At 44.2% G+C, this 21212-nt stretch overlaps 1 protein-coding gene across 2 annotated transcripts in view; it reads right to left on the bottom strand.

Moving 5' to 3' along the window:
* grin2aa (glutamate receptor, ionotropic, N-methyl D-aspartate 2A, a) overlaps positions 1 to 21212 on the bottom strand; it is a 92077-nt gene that overhangs the window by 28048 nt on the left and 42817 nt on the right. For both annotated transcript variants that reach the window (XM_053850663.1, XM_053850662.1), the window contains 2 exons: positions 6177 to 6343; positions 4630 to 5058 (listed from right to left, as the gene is read on the bottom strand). In XM_053850663.1, the coding sequence (XP_053706638.1) occupies positions 4630 to 5058; positions 6177 to 6343 (596 nt within the window). The remainder of the gene's footprint in view (positions 1 to 4629; positions 5059 to 6176; positions 6344 to 21212) is intronic.

The following is a 21212-nucleotide window of genomic DNA, read 5'->3' as shown; positions in this document are numbered from 1 at the left end:
TGTGTGCTCTTTGGGCTGACGCCCATGAACCAGGTGGACCTGGGAGCATGTTGCTAGGAGACTGACACAGACTGGAAAAATGACCCTCAACAGCCATGAGTGAGGGAACGTCCCTGCACAAAGTACAATTACATTGTCCACCACGACAATCCTCCACTATTATTCTCTCCCCCCTGTAGCAGTGAGATCACAGATCCCCATAGCTCCGACTTTCCTCCCTCTATTATATCAGTAATCTCTCTATTCATTTGGGGGGTGAGAGGTTCTGACGCACCCCAACCAACTGATGCTAGTGAATAATGAGATTGTGGGGAAACCAGAGACAGGCGAGTAAGCCCTGGAGATAGTACCGAAATATCTTCTGCGTTATTTTTTCCTCTCTTATTTTTGGAGCAAAAATGGGGAAGTAGGGGCGGGGTACTGCGCCAGAGTTGGTCGACAACTTACACACACTGCAGAAAGCAAATTAGAGCAAGCGCCGCATGAGAGCGTAAATGCCAACTCTACACTCCCATTCCTGGTTGCATGTTCATCAACAGAGACGTTCAAAAGCAGCTGGATCACACCCGGTGATGTCTTAACCAGGAGTGAGTGGCCTGGTAACCATCCTGGATCCAAGTGTCTTTAAATCAAACTAAGTGAACAGCTGAACGACAGGCTGAACTTTACCACTGCTAATGTGATCACACACACACACACACACACACACACACTGGCAGGTTTCACTGATCCAGCACCGTCAATCCAATCTGCTGCTTTCACTCTCTTGGTTTGTCTCCCTTTCACTTCTGGTTTCACTTCACAAATAGTTGAAAATAAGCAGGCAAAAAAAACTTTGCACACAATGCAACATCTGTAACTTGAGGCAGTTGTGTCCACAGCTGCAGCCTCCCTGGCGCCTTTTGTGTCAACATCAATGACATTACACTGTTTTCCTGATAACGTACTACACCCAAATTAGATCAAGGAACGCATGCTACTCCATGAATAAACAGCTTATTTATACATGTATGAGCAGTAAATAAACCAGTAGTACTGACTAGCGTCTGGGTAAGACTGTATTTCAAAGGTTGACTCTTCACTGCACCCACATCACTGAAGAGGAGATAAACAAGTCACTGCTTTGCTGATGGTTAATAAGCGCCATCTCCAGAAATACCCACGTTTTTAAATACTTAATGCAACATATACACTAAGATTACTGCTAGATACTAATCATGACTGTTGACACAGAGTTTTACATACTATAGTATAGATTTCTTGTGTTTCCAGGTCTCAAGCTGCTGAATTACAATAGAATTTGGTCTGACTTGTTGACTCTTTTTACCAGTCAGAAGTCTCAGCTTAACCTTAGCACCTGTAGGTGGCTGGTGTCCTGGTGCAGCCACAACAACCTGGAGCTCAACGCCCAGAAGTGGAGATGATCATAGACTTCAGGAGAGTTTCTCAGTTTCTCTGTCCCCTCTCATGTTGGCTGGTTCACCCATTCCTATTGTAGACTCCTTCTGCTTCCTAGGAACCACCATCACTGAGGACATCAAATGGGAGCCAACCATCAGGTCCCTCATCAGGAAGGTCCAGCAGAGAATGTTCTTCTTGAGGCAGCTACGAAAACTATGACTGCCAACGAAGTTGCTGGTGGAGTTCTACACGGCCATCATCCATTCCATCCTCACCTCCTCTATCACTGTCTGGTACAACAGCGTCACCTCCAGGGACCAGAGCAGACTGCAGCGCATCATGTGTTCTGCTGAGAAGGTGATCGGTTGCAACCTGCCACCTCTTCATGACCTGTATGTCTCCAGGTTTAGAGCCGACCCTTCTCACCCTTTTCCCCTCAGCCATCAGACTGTTGAATTGGTGATCAGCCTTAGTTATTTTATTTTATTTTATTTTGACAACACTTAATTCCGAAGCTCTTTCCTAGTTGGTGGGATCCCTAATGACCATGGTAATACATTTTATTGCGATTCTGATTCTCACACATTCACTTCCAAGGCATCATATAGTGAGTATTTGCTGTGGCAACAGTGTTTCCCCTCCCGTGTGGAGAAGTTCCAGCCTATGGCATCACTCCGCAGCCCAGGCCCTGTGGCAGGCAGCCTACAGCATCAGTATAGAGCAGTGTAGATCCGGTCCTCAAAGGGTCGGACTGGTGCAGGTTTTTCTTCCAACCAAACAAGGGGACTCCTTTTCACCAGTCAGATTTCTTATCATGGCATGCATGATAAGAAATCTATGGATTAGAGTGACTAAGGAAGGAAAGGGAAGAACGTGAAACAAATGTCTGCATGGTGTCTCATTGGGAGCCCATCAGATGAAATGATCCAGAAAATACTAACAGAGATTTGTGCCCTCAGTGAGAAAGCACATTCCTGCAGGTCAGTGTACATGGTGTGGATTTTAAAATGCACTTGTCCCAGAAGATTTAGCTTGAGAAAAGGCTTTTAAGGAGCATCATCATGTATTTTTAGCAAGCGACTAACCGTTGTGTTTGCGTCGGACTATGTGTTGTGAGTGCCAACCCTCATGCATCACGTCCAGAGTCTAAAATCACCCGTCAGGACGACCTACCACCACCTTGTCTCTTACTCTCACATCGGCATGTGCGCCCACACACAGTGTCAAACAAGTGCCAAAGTCTTTTTACGCTGCAAGGTGAGCACTGGGTGTGTTAGCATGCCATCTCTCTACACATGCCATATTTCATTCAGACTAAAGTGTGTCACCTGCTGCACTGACCGCTTCGGTCTTCTGACTCCTTATTTCATCTCATTTTGAGTTTTTTTTTTTTAGCTTTACGGGACACATTTATGGGAAATGAGCAAGTGCTGATTCATCATCCGCTGTCAAAGCCTTGTTGTGATGTGTTTCCAACCCTTGAAACAGTCACTGTGTGTGTTGAGCTAGAATTTCTTTTTCACAACCACTCCTCCTAACATGAGGGGGCAACAGCCCCCAGGCCACCACCCTGAGCCAATGTTGACCAATGGTGTCTCTCACGGCCGAGTGCTGCAGCCCTATTGGCCGAGCTCTCTCACCCACAATAATGCCATCTGTGCTACATCATCACCTGGGTAACAACCCGAGGCAGTGGCGAGCGCTGATGCTGGCAGCAGCCTTCGCCTCATCTCTCTGCATGCAGAAGCATATTTTGTAGAAAAGGAGACAAAGCGCTACAATGATCACATTGAGCTTCACTCCAAAGTCTCTCCATCCTACAAAGCAGCAGAATTCTCGACGTCCAGGTTCAAACTCACTTTCAACTAAGTCAATTGAAACCTTTGCACCTGTGTCATGTTGAAATACCTCAAATAGATTGTGAATACTGCACAAAGGAGTATCAGGCAAGCGACTGGAGACATATCAGCTCTTCATAAAACTGTGTTTGCACTTCATTCAGTCACTTGAATGCGATAAAGTGTCATTTGACACTGCATCAGTGTGGTGAACGCAGAAAATGTGCCAGGCAGAACTGGCAAGACCAGCAGCTCCTTCCCTCTGGCTGTTGCAGTGTGAACAGAAAAAGATCAGAAAACGTGCGGATGAAAATGGATGACAAAATGAAATGAGGAACAGCAGGGCTTGTCAAGTGGCTCTTCAATTATGGAGATGTGCGATTTTCGCTTGTTTCCCCTCTGACTCCTGTTCACCTCGTTCATGACTGAACAGCTCTGGCATGCAAAAGGCACCGGGCAAATGTGAGCGTCTGTGTGGTTAGGCTTCCGTCTGAGTCAAAGTCAGATGCTTCTCATGAGCATGGTGGTAGCTCCACAGTAAGTGTAGGGCGCACAAACGGCTGCCACACAACACGAGGCCCTTCAGCATTGCTGGCTGACTGGAGCACAATTATGAACAATTTTTTTTTACAATTTCTGAGAGAAATTACCACGCAATAGGACTTTTCCTGTCTCAAAGATATGTCATGGTCATCTTCCCTCTGGCAGGAGGCTGCGGTCGATCCAGACCAGAATCACAGGAACAGCTTCTTCCCCTCGGCTATCAGACTGTTGAAGCCTTTGTTATTTAATTTAATTTAATTTAATTTAATTTAATTTAATTTAATTTAATTTAATTTAATTTAATTTAATTTAATTTAATTTAATTTAATTTTAGTTCTAGTTGGTGGAATCCCCACTGACCATGGCAATACATTTGATTCAGATTCGGATTCTAGTTCTTTCTATTATTACTGTGTATTTTATTTTAATGGTTATGATTATTATTATGTTTTTGACTGCATGTTATTCCAAAGCACTTGCCTAGTTGGTGGGATCCCCACTGACCATGGCAATAAAGCTGATACTGTAAATAAATCTGATCCAGGAGAATGTGTGGCTGCAACTCCAACTCTATTTCCTCAGTTCTTTTTTGTATGAACATTCTTCTTTTATTTACTATGATGAACAAGTCTAATAAAATATAATAAAATTAAATCAGTTCTAATTCTATTGACTTGATTGGTTTGAATTTTTGATGCACTACCGTAAAATTTGGGTTGCTTGACTTTGTATCATTTTAAAAGTAACCCGCAGGACTCCACCCATCAAACAGTACAATCTCACACAAACACAAACAATGTCTGGTGACATTCATGCTATAAATAACCAAACATCAAGAGAGCCTTACTTGTGCAGGGCACTGGGTGGCAGCTTGGAAGTCTTCTCAAATGGACCGTAGCAGGACGTCTTGGCTTCAGGAATGTCACCATACTCATCCAACATAGCGGCGGCTGCTGATGTTATGATCCCCAGACCATCCCGAACCCGAGCTTCCAGGGGGTAGTCCCAGTCGTCGTACGACACCGATATCATTCCTGAAGGGAACTCCTCGGGAGTAATTTCTGGGTTTCCCGTGGTGACGGACGGAACAATCCATATGTATCCAAACCCTGTCAGTCCAAGAGAGCGAGCCTCCTCCAAGATGTAAACCGCCTCATCCTTGGAACAGTAGAGCAGAACCACTGGGGACTGGACCTTCTTCAGCATGATCTGAGATCGACTGTCCTCCTCCACCGCATCCAGAGTGATGATGTTCTGTAGGTCCCAGCCCACAAAACTGAAAGAAGGAAAGAAGACATGATTTCTTGGGGATAGTCACAAAAGTTTCGCCTGGAAGTGGAGAGAACACACGAGCGTAAAAAAAAAAAGAGGCCACCTTGAGTAGTATTATTAGGAGAGCTTTCTAAAATCAACAAATATCTTCCCAAACCACACAGTGCAGATGTTGACTTTACCAACTTTACACCCTACTGTGTTGAATAAAATATTAACCAATTATGTGATGCTGATTTATAATTAACGGTTCCCTTCAGCGCTCTGTCGCACAACAAAAACTGGGGTGAAAGAGAAACAAAGGAGACTCGGTTGCATTCAGGATCACGCAGGTGACTGCTTAAATCTGCGGGTTGTTGGCACACAAACACACCTGGATGGTCCTGAGGGTGGTACGGAAACATGCTCTGCTTTGCTCTGCCTCACATGCAACAGCTGACGTATTTATGGTGCTCCTGAGTGCACAGCTGTTCTTCAAGCTACTTCACTGTGGGGCTTTTTTTTTTCTTTATGGCACCATTACCTTTTGGAATAAGCATCATTGGGTTTGGTGAATAAAAACTTCTGGACTTTAGGTTTGAACAACATGAACTTGTTGGTTTGTTTGCGATCTATTTGTGAGATTCAAGCAATTCTTGTTCATTTCTGTACTGCAATATATACCGCAGTAGTGTGTGTGTGTGTATATATATATATATATATATATATATATATATATATATATAAGCGCAATAAATCGCGATGGTAGCTATATTCAAGGTTTTATATCACCTTATTTAAAGCTCTTTTAATGTCTTGAAAATATTTGTATAAGAATTTCAATTTTATCAGAATTTCAAGTACATTCATAGTTGTGGAACCCCTGGCCATTGTGTAGTGAAAAACATCCCTGAACATTTATTGCTTTTGTTCAGGGATTCCTCCATGTTTGCTGTTGTTGTTTTCATCCTAGCTCCGACGTGTCTTGTACATGTCGGACCCCAAAACGATAATGGGTCAATAACATATTGGAGGCTAAAACACTGAGGTCTGCGCTCTCTGAGATGGTGACAGGAAGGGTCTCGTCGAGACTGCCTCAGCGACGCAGCTAAGAACTTCTAAGAAGGGCAGTGATAAAAGTACCTGTTGTCTACAGTGGTTTTCAGTATGTTGATGAACTCCTGGTAGCCAGGGAACTTTGACGTCACAATCGAGAAGATGTGCCAGTCGTATTCCTCCATGATATTGAGCATGAGCAGCGCCTCCTGCTGGATAGAAGCCCCAAACTGGAAGAACGTGGACTTCACATCCTGGGGACAAAAAAAGGGGAGATTAATCCAGCATGTCTGGTCATCAGTCCTGAAGCCAGCAGCGGCACTGGAGCGAATGAATCTATGGGTGAGACACACGACAAAAGGTGCAATAAAGTCTGGACTCTTTGACTCATTGCATTAAACCCAACTCTAGATTGTCGAATGAGGCTAATCCTGGCGTAGAGGACAGTAGGGAACCAAATGAGGGCGGAGTTTTAATTCATATATGTTGTTTGAATCTGCATGATTTTGAATGAGACAAATACGTTGAATGTGCTTCACTCTTCTGCTCCTTTGAAAGGTCAGGCAGTTCACACGTTTGTCTTGACACCACATGTCTTTGGCATTGGAATTATGATAGAGTTGTGCGTCAGAGTGTGTGAATCCACCAGCCAGGAACAAACACACAGGGGAGCAGCTAGACACCAAGCAAAAGGTTACAGCAATGACAAGAGACAAATGAAGAAAAAGAGATGTGAGAGGTGTCGCTTTGTAAGATCACAGTGCTTTTACACACACACACACACACAAGTCTCCCTGACTCACACACACCTGCTGCGGATGCACAAGGTAGTGTTAAACAAAAACATGCTGCTTTATGTGACGTTGAGCTTTGTCACCCCATCACAGAAAGCCATGTTTCAAAGCAGGCACACACACACACACACACAACATCAAAATAAAATCATGTGTGTCCACGCAATAGAGAGAGAGAGAGAGAGGGAGCCCATGTGTGTTAATGGGATGGGAAGTGATGTGATGCCAGTGCATGGTGGGACAGGCGGGAGGTCATGCTACAAGACATGTCACTCCCCGTCTTCATCACAGTGGCGGCTGATACTCCCACACTCAACACAACTCACTGAGCTGAGATACGGGCAGCGGATGCATGTGCTGAGTGTTGCCGATGAAAAAGTCGCCTCATCATGCTTGGTACTAAAAACAAAGTCATGTCTTGAATGCCTATTTGCATGGTATACTATCCGTTTGGTGTACCATTTCATGGTTCAACTGCATTTCTCCTCTTCCTTTTATTTTATTTTCCATTTAATTTCATTTTTGTCAAATTATTTTTTTTCCTTATAATTGTTTCATGGTGTTATATTGTATATTGCACATGGTTATATTGCACACTAATCCCTGTCTCTTCATTGATATATATTTTACCACAGAGTGCCCAGATATGAAGAACTTGTTTATTACCATTAACTACTGATGACCTGACTTTTGGAAGTGCTTTTCAAAAGTCATGAAAAAGATGAGTGGCTGGACCAGTTCCAGCCCAACCCTGCCTCACCTGCCACACAGATTGTGCTAAAAATAACCCCAAACATGGAAAAACACTGGATCCCAAGAACTCCAACCTCAGAATTGACATAAAAGATATTGTTTAGGCAATGAGAGCTGTAGTCGGCTGCCAAATGTAACTTGACAAGTAACTTGTAATCTAACTTAGTTACTTTTAAACTCAAATCAAGTAACTAAGTTACTTTTTGAGGGAGTAACCAGTAGTCGGATTACTTTTTCAAAGTAACTGTGGCTCCACACACAAAGCGCTCCCACTCACGCTCCTCACATTCACAGTCTTGGACTTTAAAATTTAGGTCTGAAGAAACACACACCTGCCTCACAGGACAGGACGGCGGATCAAAGCCCAGATATAAATAGCCGTCTTCATAACCGTTGGTGCTGATGCAATCATGCAGTGTGTGATGTGGTGACAGAAACACACTCTCAGATATCAGAGACATTCGTATCGGCCCTTATCTGGGCTCACCTTTCAAAATAATTTGGTTGAAAGGAGACAATGAAATGTGGCCAATCTTAAACCAGCCGCCTGTTATCAGCTGGCTCTGCATGTCCGCAGCAGAGAAGCGCCGTGAAACCACCAAACTCCCTCCACGCCACTTGCTAAATATAAAAGGACAGGCATAAAAATAGCTGCACCAAAACAAAAGAAGAGGGAAACGTCTACGGACACAAGCCAAGTCAACAGCACAGTGAGCAAAAACACATGACAATTCTCTGACCAGGATTCATTTAATAATGAGCAGAGAGTGAAAAATGTTTTACTAGAGTCAGCAACATTTGACCTAGAAAGAGATTTGTTTCCCATCACATGATACAATTGGAGCCATGAAAAAAAACAAACAGTAATCGCTGTGGTTCAGTTCAACAAGCCTCTGTATTGACAATCATGATATGATGATTTAGTTTGACCTTGAGGGGGATTAGACAATTCCATGGATTCAATTGTGGTGTTCTTAGAGGGTCTCCTCACCTGCTTTCACAGGGAAAGAGCAGTGACCCTGAAGAGAAGACTTATTTTGGCCACAGGTATGAGTAGATCGACCGGTCAGTCATGAGCTTCGTCTTTGGGCTGAACAGTCTGGAAAAACCTCCCTGAACCTCCCTAACTTTCCCTCACCTTCATCACACCTTGACTCTAACAACAACAATAATAATCATAAAAAACAAAGAATCATTGCATGTTTAAACTCTTGTTCATATTAGAGTTGCATGGATGTTTCACAGGAAAAGGTCCTGTTCAATGACGTGGCTTTAGAGCAACGATAAGACCGAGTGATGTTCTGGGTTTTGCCGGCTAAAAGCTAACAGGAAGGAATGGGGATTCCTTTCATATTCTGAAGGGTAATTATACCCAAAACAATAGCTGTCAACAAACAAACCTGCATTTGCACTTCTGCTGCAACATCTTTGACATGAACAAAGTTGATTTTTTGGGGTGAACACAAACACAGGAGGAGGAAGGAAGCATCCTATTCAAGTTAATCACACTGGTGCAGGGTCAGCTCTGTGTGTGTGTGTGTGTGTGTGCACTGTGGTTTCTCTGTCAGGACTTTTTAACAAGCACTCGAGCCCCCACAGGGGAAACGCTGACAGAATAACATCACGTCTCTCTCTCTCTCTCTCTCTCTCTTTCTGTGTGTGTGTGTGTGTGTGTGTGTGTGTCAGCCCTCTTCTCCCACTCACTCTCTTCTTTAATAAGTCCAATAACTTCCTCTATGAGTCTTCCTTTCTTTGTGTTAACGTTCTGTCCAGGGGCTCTGTCTTTTCTCCCTCGATCCATCTCGCCCTCTCCCACCCACTCGCTATCTCTTCTAATAAGGCCAATATTCTGCCACACTCCTGTGGGAACTAACGTCACACTTGCTTTGTTTGTTTGCTTTGTTTTAAAGTCCACTCTTTGCACCGCCTTCATTCTTTCACACAGCGCGACACATACCTTTTAAAGAGCGTCATGTTTATTGGAGAATTCAGATGGTGTCTTTCTTCCTCAGTAATAGAGGAGCTTCAGGTTTGCAAGGTGAAGTTTGCCAAATGGCTTCCTTGCTCTAAAAACTTAACACAGGGTGATGTGACGTCCCACAAAGCCCCGACGCTGAGTGAGCGCTGTGCTCACAGGGTGACCCAGTTGGGCTCAGCACAGATGGCTTTGTTTGTGTGCAATGTACAGGGGGCGCAGTCCACATCATGCAGAATGATGCCTGCACCTCCAGTGTGGCCACTAAACAGAGCAGGCACAACGGTTAAATATGAAGTAGAAGCAGGTGAAGTCGAACACACCTGGTGCTGTTGGGAGTTCGAACCAAATCCAGGTGCAGTGAGGGAACTGCTGCTGCTGCTGTTTCTGACCTTGTCCTTTCTAGTCACTCCCAAGGACGACCTCAGTACCTTCATCTCTGACTGGCAGTGTGAGTGAAGTGGCACAAAAGACTTTCCATCTGTCCATGGTGCCTCCTGCCTTGAGCCCAGTGCAGTCAGGAAACAGGGCAGCAGCAACCTATGCCTCCCGTGGCATCATGCTGCATATCGATGTCCAATGCTGACGCCAAAGGATGCAAAAGTCCACTTTTCCAACATCCATATAATGATGGACCACAGTTACTGAGGGCATTCTTTACCTGACAACTTCAGTCAACTTTGTTTTATACTGTTACCAAGAAATCATTGAGATTGAGAAGACTTATCATTCTTCCATTCTTTTTTTCTATCCAAGCTTATTTTTATTTGAGGTTTCAGTTCAACATTAAGACGCATAACATCACAATAGACAAGTCACTCTCCATCATTTTCACCCGAGTCGGACTCACAAGGACGTGGAGCAAATCAATACTGCATAATGTGCCGATAGTTCCCTCCACAGGGACACATCAGTCAGCTCTTGTGGACAGCACTAACTATGGTGGCTGGACCAGTGACTCACCACTGCTGGCCCCGACCGACAGACACTGACAGCAAGAGTGAGACAGTTTGATGAGAACCAAACAATGATGGGTGAGCACAGAGGAAGGATGACTAAAGCAATGTCAGCAAATATACGTGGAGGGGGAAAACGGGCCAGAGAAGGAAGGCATGTGAAGAAGCATGTGATGAGCTCCAATGTCACATATAAGCACTCACTTTTCAATATATAGAGAAATATATATTGAAAAGATATAGTGAGATCCACAGGGTCCCATCTGGTCTCAGAGTAAGGTATGAGGTGACCTTACTCTGCACGTCCTAAAATGTACACCGTAGCTGCGGTTTTAACAGTATGTACTGTCTATTGTCTTAAGCAGTATTGAAAATACCTGGTGTCTCAGTAGCAACCCTTTCGAGAAAGGACATCCTTGGTTCAGTCTTGAGCTTCATTTGGAGTGAAATATGTTCACGTCGTGGTCCTCTGTAGCTCCGTGCTGCAGTTTTCACAACCACATGTTTATGAATCATTGATAGCATCATTTTAGGGCCTGTTAGCTTAGCGGTTGGGTGAAGGGGTTCAAATTTAGCGGTGTGAATTTGGTGCTCTGGTCTGCCAGTTATACTTCCTCACATACCACCAGTTAACATCAGCTGTGGAGTTCAAACTGCAGGTCAGTTCTTCACTTTGTCCGCGAGCAACTCCCTGAGGACATCGCCCCGCTGCTTTTGCCACGTTTCTCAAATCCACACAGCCATTCAAGCTGAAAAGAATGAAGACGCTTGAAGCCAAAATGCTGCTTGAAGTTATTGTCACAAGCAAATTTAGGGCAGAAATGGTTATTTTTCTGACCTCTAAATGACTTCCACGATGAATAGAGCCAGCCCAAACTGAGTCACTGGTGACGTGGGGTTGGTTGCAATAACAAACATCTTGGAGTATGAGGGTCGTCTGGACGTGGCCTGACTGTGGACTCTCATACGGCTTCAGGACAGTAATAATATCTGACTTGATTTGTGAGTTGAGAGGAGCATCTGTGGATCATCACTCTCACAAAAGAGTCGGACAGACTCAACTGGGTCACAAACATGAGTGTACTGCCAGACTGCCAAAAACAAGGCTTTTTACTCTGAGCAAGCCGTCGCTGCTCTGTCGGCACGTGAGACGTCAGACTTGGCTGAGCTCATTCAGATTACATGAAAGTATTGTCCACATCGACACATAGTACACGGAACAAAACTGAGACGCCTGATGACTGACAGAGATCTGTTCAAGCAACTATTTAGTGACTGAATGAATGTTTATTTTAACTGTCTGACTCATGAGGCATTTCCAACGTTACTTGACTTGTTATGCTTTGCAACTATTATATCACACAGCGTCTTTATTGATGCACTGCATACAATTCTGTCAATAATTCTTCTTGATGCAGAGATTAAAAAGGAGCAGAGTGAAGAGCAGTTCTTATGATGTTTTTTCATCAGTGGCTCTGTGTGTGTGTGTGTGTGTGTGTGTGTGTGTGTGTGTGTGTGTGTGTGTGTGTGTGTGTGTGTGTGTGTGTGTGTGTGTGTGTGTGTGTGTGAACATGAGTGGCAGTGTTAGTCTCTGTATACATTCTTCCAACAGCCCTCGCCTGTAACAGAAACAGTGGTAGACACCTCGACTCTGAAGTAAAGTGAAGCAAAATTGGGTCCCAATGTATAAATAGAACCAAAAAAGATGGCAGTGTTCAGGTTTGGCTGAAGATTGAAAGGTGGCGCTGTACAGTCGCAAGGCAGAGTTTGAGGTGACGGAGGAGTTATGTTTTTTTCACTAAAAGGGAGACCTTTACTGCTTGCTGTTTAGACACTTGCTCCCAGTAAAAGACAGACCGAGTGTTTAATAAATGTGAAAGAGTGAAAAATGACTCTACACAAGCAAAGCATCATTCATCCCACTGGACAGAGGCAGGCGTGTTGATTCATCCTGGCTGTGGAGCCATCACAGCTAAATAGGGCGACAGGAGGGTATAAATGTCTCATGGCACACATCCACAGCCCTGCACACGCACACATGGGTTGTGTACAAATTCCCCCGAATTAATTACAGTCAAATTAAAGACTCAGTTATTCTCCATCAGTAACAGAAGATCAGAGAAGACAAAGTTGCTGACCCACTTTGTAGCTCTCAAAGTTTCAAATCCTCTTTATACAGCGAGCAGTGGCCAAGAAACTAAGAAGACACACATGCAGAGAAGTTGCCTGCGCACACACCGACACAATCTCAGTGACCCGGAATACAATGAATAATAAAGCAACTGCTGCTTTTTACTTAACATCACATTAGTTTTTGTGTGTCCACCAACTCTGAGAGCGGCACGGCAACACACGTTTGACACGTTCTATTTCAGTCTTCATCGCTCTACCTTGATTTGTCCTTCATCTCAGCGTTTCTTCTGCTCCAGTTTAGCGGCTTGTTGTCGTCGCTCACCTCAGGTTTTGGCTGGTAATGCTCTCTTATTATCACCACTTTCTCTCGCGGAGTTTTGTTTGTTCGTGATACAGCGTATGATAAGACGACACTAGATGAGGAGCCTCCACTTCTCATCGGACCCACTGCTGCGATGATATTAATGATCAGGGTTGCAGGCACACGCGCCATGATTCAAAGTGTTGGGGGGGAAAACATGAGAGAACTTGAGGGTGAAGAGCTGCTGTGTGTGAAAATAAACAGCATTAATTTGCAACTAAGAAATTACAAGTGGAAAATTTAGAGATAAAAGAGCCAAAGGGGAACTGTCTCTCCACTCTCCCCCTTTCCTTTTGGCTTTTTCAAAGTTCCACGCCTACATCACCTCATATGTGCTTGAAACTGGCATCACCCCATCTTTACACTTTTCACACAGTCAGTACACCTCAGCTCCAGATGATATGACTCAGTCAAACAGTAACTCATGGTCATTCGCAGCACCATCCAGGAGAAGCTCCAAGCCCCACCTCCTGAAGTAATAGTCAGGAAGTCTCCTGCATGCCACCTTTGTGAGGTGCACCAAGGAAGGAGGAAACACGAGAGAGATAGTGGCCACCAGTTGAGCTGCAAACACCAAAGTATTCAATCAAAAAGGCCACAGCGGGTGAGCAAAGTGTACACTTCTTTAACTTCTTTGTCTTTTCAGCGGAAACCTCTCACATACATGTCACCATGTAACATGTAGCTCTTACGGCAGCTCCGACTTCTGCGCATCTCCAAAATTTGGACTGATGACATCAGAGCTTTCATTTAACATCCCCACATGAAGCATTGCTATTTTACTGACCTACCTTTTTATACAGGTTTCTCTATATGTTCAACATCATGTGCTTCCAGGAAGATACTGTCCTGTCCGTTTTATTGTGAAGTGACTTAACTGTATATAATAAAAAAAAACAAAGCTCCCCACTGTCTGGAGCAGGAAAGGAAAAGCTGATAACAGCCACTAGAGCTGTGCCTGCTGCTGGATGTCACGCGTTGGTCAGTGGGATTCACTTGGTGCCAAATAGTGTGGCGAACTACACCAGGAAAAGTCTCCAGCTCCAGACTGCCACATCGCTTCCTTCAGTCTAACCAAACCCGACAGCTTCCAGCAGTGTTATAATAAGAGGAAAAGATCTTTGTGACCGTTGTGGAATTACAGCCAGCTGTACTGGTCACACCAATGATCAGTGGAGTGTTAAAGCCCGGTTGCACAACCAATAATTGATTTCTTTCTATTTGTGTTCAAGCGTGTCTGCTCTGCCATTTGCTCCTTCCTCTCCGTCTTCCCCTTTTCACTTTTCCCACTTTGCACCCTTCCTCTTCCTCCTTGCTCTCCCTCTGCAGCACAGTCTTTATCCTATTACAGCCGACTTGCTTCTGCGGTGCAGTCTCAGTTGTAGACACAATGAAAACTGGCAGGATACATTACTTAGCATCGCAGTCCTCCCGCCCCCTCTCTGCTTCACCCTCCAGTCGTTGCTCAACCTCTTTTCACTCTACAATGAATACAGCTTTTTGTTGTTGTTTTTCTTTTAATCACACCAATTTTACTGCTCATTTCAGTCGCTTCTACTTTTGTCTTGCCCCAGATTTCCTGTTTTAAGATTAACATTCTTGTGTTTTCAACTTCCCTTTTAGTTTTGCCAAAGACTCCTGGCCAAACTGTGGCATTTTACACAAACGCCTACGTGGAGCTGGTGTTAACTGTTAGATGCTGCTTAAACCACGGAAACTCTAAAACTCTTGGACTGAAAATGAGGATGGATATTAGAAGGGAATCTCACAAAGATTCAAGTAGCTGTACAATGCATGCCGACATTCGTAGCTCGGTAATGCGATGCAATAAAACAAGTCGCTCTCTCAGAGTTATTCAAAGGTTTGAATAGCAAAGCATTAGACAGTTTTCCTTTAGTTTTTGTGTCTTTGCTTAAGGAGTATGTGGAACTTTATCGACCCATGTTAGAGTTCGGACTCAACACTGACACTCTCCTTAATCCAGGTGCAGCTAGTGAGGACGTCCCAGCAAAAGAAGGGCTGAATGTAAATGTTGGTTACAACAGTCCACTATCATTACAAGCCTCCAGAACAAGACGACAGAGGCTGAGGTCCACATGTCTACAGCTACATTCCCAACCTCCCATGGCTGCTGCTCAAGGTGGTTCAGCCTGGAATCAGTCAGTGCTGATGGGAAAGACTCTGAATATATCTTATTTGACAAGAAGTGCATGGGGACTTGATGGTCTGCTGGTGAGTGCCCGGGTAGAGAGCGCTGATCTCTTTATCTGTCCATCTTCTATCCTATTAGAGTATCACCTTCCATCACACCATTCACAGATGAGGGCGGCTTTTACTAAGCTTCACACACTTGCCCTCCCTCCCTCCCTCTGCCTTTCCTGCATTCTTCCCTCTTCATTCAATCTGTCAACTTCCTTCTGGTTTCATCATACGCCTCTCAAATCTATACTTCAGAAGACAATCCTTGAATGAGTGTGATCTTAATGTGAGGGACACAGTGGGCTGTACCTCTCAGTATCGTCTCCCGACGCTACATGTGATCCACACTTTTTCCCACCGTCAATATATGAAGCCATAGGAGTGAGAATGGGTTGAAACACGTTGCTCCAGTTTTTGTCTGCAGTGAGCTTCCAGATATTTATATATCATGTGCCAACTTTGCAATGGAACGGGAGAAGTGTTGAGCACAGCTGCCTGCAGGAAACAGCAAGCCAGAGGGTTTGAACATTGACGCACACACACAACCAGCAGGATTCTCTGTATCCCCCTATAATTATGTTGAGCCGCTGCCCAAATACTTATTGATTGCTGCTGGGCCTCTTGTGAACCTGACCCCACCAAAACACGCACATACACACACACACACTCCCTGACGACACTGGAGTGGTTGAAACAGAAGACTACACGCAACTGGGGAAACTGTATCTTAGATGGAGAGTATGAAGGATGACTGCAGGGAAGGATGAGAGGAAACAAGTCAAATGTTTATTCACAATCGTGTCATGAATATGCAGCAGGAAGTGTTCTGTCTAAATTAATTAAAACAATGACACGGCACAAACAATGATTCGCATTGCACAGTATCAATTACACAGTGAAATGAGAATTGTGGGACTTAATCAACACTTGCTGCTAACTGACCTCAGGATGAAAGATGCCTCTTTCACGCTGTGATGCCAAACAAGTGTTTCACTCTGTGATTCCCCTTATTAGAACGTGTTCAGTGTTTTGTATTTTACAAACTCAAAGCCTGTGTTGCAGTTTCTCTCAAACCACTTCACTGCTAAAGTTGAACTCTGACCCATGCTCTCTGCATATTATGGGGGTTTACAATCCCGTAAAAAAGGTGATATGCCTTGTTGAACAAATAATGTGTTGTGATAACCAGTGATGCCAGTAACGTGTTACTTAGTAACGCCTTACTCTTACATCACAACCTTTTTCAGTAAGGAGTTATATAAGTTAGTTATCTAAGTCACCGTGCGTTACTATTGTTGCCATTGTCTGGAAGCGAAACCATTCGCTTTCTACAACTGTGTCATGACATCATGTGCGGGACACGCCAGTCACGGTTTTATTACGACCGCGGAGAAGAACGGACATAAACTTCGCAAATAATTCGATGACAAACATCGTATTTTGTGGAAATAACTGCTACGCCTGTGGTAGAAATCACCTTGAAATCCTTTATTTCAATTTCCTCTGGCTCATTAAAACATAAAAAAAGATATATATTCCGGATGTGACGTCATCACTCCGCGGCAGGTGGGGCACATTTGGTAAGCGGACACATTTGGTACCTACACCGGCTACACGGCAGTAAATAACAGGCGTGAGGAGAGAGATGCACGTTTCTAGCTGAAAACATAGCCACTACTTGTCAGTGTCTGCTATAGATGACGGTAATAACCCTGCAGGAATCACTGGTTAAACAGAGCGAAACAAAGTAGCCTCGTGACTGTGTCGAAAGTGTGGACTCAAAAAACTATGTAGCAGCTTCTTTAAAACCTCCTGATAGGTCAAGTTAAAGGACACGTTACATTTTTAGACTTTTATTATTTTTTCTTTAGTGCATGAAGAAATGGCAAGATCAGCGTAGTGACGAGTAACAGCCACTTAAGTGTAACTACTGGCTCCAGGTGGCCAACAGGAGACGTGACACACTGAGACTTAATAAACTTCTGCCTTGTAGTTAAAAAAAAGCAAAAGAGCAAAATAATAATAAAATAATGGGGCATTCTCTACATTTTATTATAGAAATGACAATATATAATACAATACATACAATATATCACTTTGTTTTGTTTTCATACTTGTTTTTTGTGAGTGGTTTTCGCTCCAATGGGTTCGAGTGTGTCAAAGCGAAACATTGACTGTCCATTCATACAACTGAGACTGTGCTAAAAAAATGACCCCAAACATGGAAAAAGAACTACAACCTCATGGAAAAAGAACTACAACCTCAAAATTGACATAAAAGATATTGTTTAGGCAATGAGAGCTGTAGTCGGCTGCCAAATGTAACTTGACAAGTAACTTGTAATCTAATCTAGTTACTTTTAAATTCAAGTAATCGGTAAAGTACCTACATTACTTTTCGAGGGAGTAACCGGTAGTCAGATTACTTTTTCAAAGTAACTGTGGCAACATTCGTGATAACTTATGTTAATATGTGCATACGTATACAAGCATCTCGATCAACCGAGAAACAATGCTGGATTAAGAACAGATGTGGCAGCACATTGAAGGAGGAAGGACGCTCACACTCATCCACCACTCGCCTCTGCTCCTCAAACACCTCCAGTCCCAGCAGCCAGGCAAAGCTGCTTACTAGCAAAGTGATGAGGATGAATTGGCTTATGAAGAGGAGGGAGGTAGAGGAGACATAATGGAGTCAATCTGCTACACGTGCACAGACAACAGCGCCCCCCCATTGACCTCACATTGTCATGAAGTCTGGTTGAGAGAATGATCGCCACCTTGCAGTCACAGTGGAATGGTCTTGCATCAACAAGGAGAGCCCAGATGTGGAATGGGAGCCATCACGTTGAGTGCATGTTTGTTTGCAGCCGGTGGCTGCCAGTGGGGCTGTTGTACAGTGATCGGCCTGTCATATCGATCCTTGGCAGGCTCATCCCTCCCGTCGCTCTGTTTTTGGATATCAGTTGGGAGCTGGACTGAAGAGACTGAACCCACAACCTCAATGGCAAATCATAGCGCCGCTGCCATGTTGGACCATTGATGATTCATGTTAGCTTTTTATAACATCCAGGCTGTTAAATCCTGCAGCTCGACATCAGCTCGCACACCAACAACCAGACTCATTCTACAAGTGGATTTTGATGAGATTTGTGTCTCAAAAATCCTCAGGCAGCGAGTGGCAAGTGAATCCCAGTCACAGAGACGTGTACAAAGCACAAGCTTCAAATGAAACGGAAATATGACGCTCGGGTCAATGGCTGAAGGCGATGGCAAAACAGTGCAGTGAATGAAATTCTTAATAACTTGTTGAAGTTATTTTTAAAGGAGTTTAAAGTGTTTGTTAATGTGCTGTATGATTCAATATGTTTCGATTCCCGCCTCAATTCAAGCTTAGTTTAGTTAGTACATGTTAGTTTTTTGTTTTTAGTAATATCATTATTATTGAAGAAACAGTGTTTAGTCCAATAATAATAATAATAATAATCTGATTAAGCAAATCGAATAAAATCCTGAATCGTGTCTTAAGTTCATTGAACATTTTAGGTCAATATTGAAGCCTCAGAGGTGACTTTTCTCAGCACTGTCGGCTGTTTAAGGTGAGGCCCGCCCCTCCTCTCTCTCCAAATCCTGCCTTATCTCTGTCAGTCCTTCCCTCCAGCTTCATTCGACTGCTCCTCATCATTGCACTTAAACTCTTCCAATAATGAGTTCTTCCCACTCCTTCTCACATCCTCCCTTCCCTCAGCCTCGTGTCATAAATCAGAGAGACAGAACATCCACTGAGAAAGCTCTTCTTGATTTACTACGTTTCTCCTCCTTAAAATCCCATGACTTGTGCCATGAAACATCAAAAGCCAGCATTAAACTGTGAGATGTCTGGCTGATAAATCACCTGAACTTTTCAGAAGTTGCTCGCAGGGCTGAGCGATCTCAATAACTGGCCGTCATCGAAGCCGGACTCTGTGGCGACTTGGATGCACCGGATCTCCCCGTCCACCATCAGAGGAGAAGCCTGTCAGTCACGTGACCAAAGGCATGCCCTTCACAACGCTATTGAGAAATAACACGTACATAGGTGGCGGCTTATGAGGGGTTTCGGTCCAATGGCTACCTTCTGCGCAGTGGACAAACGTCTTTTGACTGGGTTGGACAACGCCGTGTTCTGAATTGGACAGATGAAACTGAAATACAGTGCGTGTGTGTGAGCTCTAATCGAAAGTCGGACACTAAAATTGAGTAGAGTGTTCGACTGGCCTTGAGTTGGTGTTTTATCTGCCAAGCTGACCAGTTCCAACACAGCACAGTGTCAGTTCCGACTCCACCAATGTACCAAGTTGAGAGTGTATTTATATTTACTTTAGTGCTTTGTTATTAAAGCCTGCTCTGTTAGTGTTCCACAACTGCAGTGTGTAGATTGTTCATGTGTTATTTGCTATGCATTGTTTCCATAATTTTTACATTTCATTTGCTTTGTTAAATGTCACCGTCACAAGAAATGCAGTTTCTACAGTTTGCATTACAGATGCATCAAATTGTGGCATCTAAAAAAAACGAATCTTGAGATGGAGCGAAAAATAAAAATAATATTATTATTATTTGCCACCTTACTCAGTCCTAGTTGCTCGTGACATATCCCCTGCAACTGCAGGACTGAACGTAAACCCAGACCTGATTCCTTTGTTATGTACCACGCTCATCTCTGACCCTTTATTTCTGGTCGACTAGGGCAGAGGCTCGGCTGGAGCTGATATGCTGGATGGCCAAATCTTGTTTCATGCTTGTTGCACCCACACTCACACGTTGGTTAGCTGCAATGGACTAATTGGTCTTGGGCTGAGAAGAGCCAGGGGCAGGGGAGCGGGAGAGGAGGTGAAGAGGAGGAAGAGCTTGTCATTACTCTGGATGGACCAGATTAAGGTTAGTCTTATCGCTTATCTGGTCTCGAGAAACGGCGATGGTGCCGGGACACTTTTTCAAAAGGAAAAACTGCAGCTAAATGTATTCAGGGAGCTGCTCTTGTGTTTATATGCTACCACTATAATGTGGGTTAAACGCAGGAGTGTTGCAGCAGAGCAACCTTGGACACTTGGCCTGAAGGCAGATCATCCCAGTTGGCCCCACTAAGCAGAGTTGCACAGACAAGCCCAGCCATATTCTCCCACCTTCAACTTCTACCTTTCATGGTGAGCACAGGAAGTGGACTTGACAATCCTGTGAGGACAAGCGTGCTGACAAATGTTGCTGCTGCCCCCACCAGGCAGAAGACAAAATCAGAAAAAGGGGGTACGGCCATCTGAAGCAGGTGGGGCTGAAACTCACTCAATGGGGTTCTTTCTCACCTTCTCCATGGTGACAGGAGAACGAGAATCAACAACCCCCATGGTCCAGCCATTGGATCAACCCACGCAGCTCAGTCTAGGACCTAACCAGGACTCTTCGAGCGACTGGCCAAGCAGGCAATGTGTCTACGGCAAAAGATGTAGTCACACAAGTCCCGGAGCAGAAGATATGAATGGTTCTTCTACACAGTGGAAGGACAAACACACCTTCTCCCTGGTGGATGCAAAACAGCGTCCCACTGCTGCCGCCACCAGGAAGGAGCACAAGGCAGCGCCACTCTTTGTTCATGCATGTGTTCACGTGTGTGGCTGATGGTTCATAACTGCTGCTCTTTCAACTTTGAATGTTCCAGCATTCAACCCGTGTTCTACTTTGGCGACGACACACTTGCACTCGGAGGCAAATCTAACTCCCTTATCTCTGAGACTATGATGCGCAGTAATGCAGCCTCGCGGCGCCAGGGTGACTCTTGGTGGAGCGACGTCGAGATGCGGCTGGAAGTGAAAAGAGATGAAAGAGAAACACAACATCCCAAAGCTCAAAAAGAATCTTTGATGGATCAAAAGTGTGCACTGCATGATAAAGTGCCACTATGCTGCATTCCAATTC

The sequence above is a fragment of the Synchiropus splendidus genome, chromosome 19 (assembly GCF_027744825.2).
Source record: "Synchiropus splendidus isolate RoL2022-P1 chromosome 19, RoL_Sspl_1.0, whole genome shotgun sequence".
Classification (NCBI taxonomy): domain Eukaryota; kingdom Metazoa; phylum Chordata; class Actinopteri; order Syngnathiformes; family Callionymidae; genus Synchiropus; species Synchiropus splendidus.
This window is presented reverse-complemented; position numbering and strand designations above follow the sequence as displayed.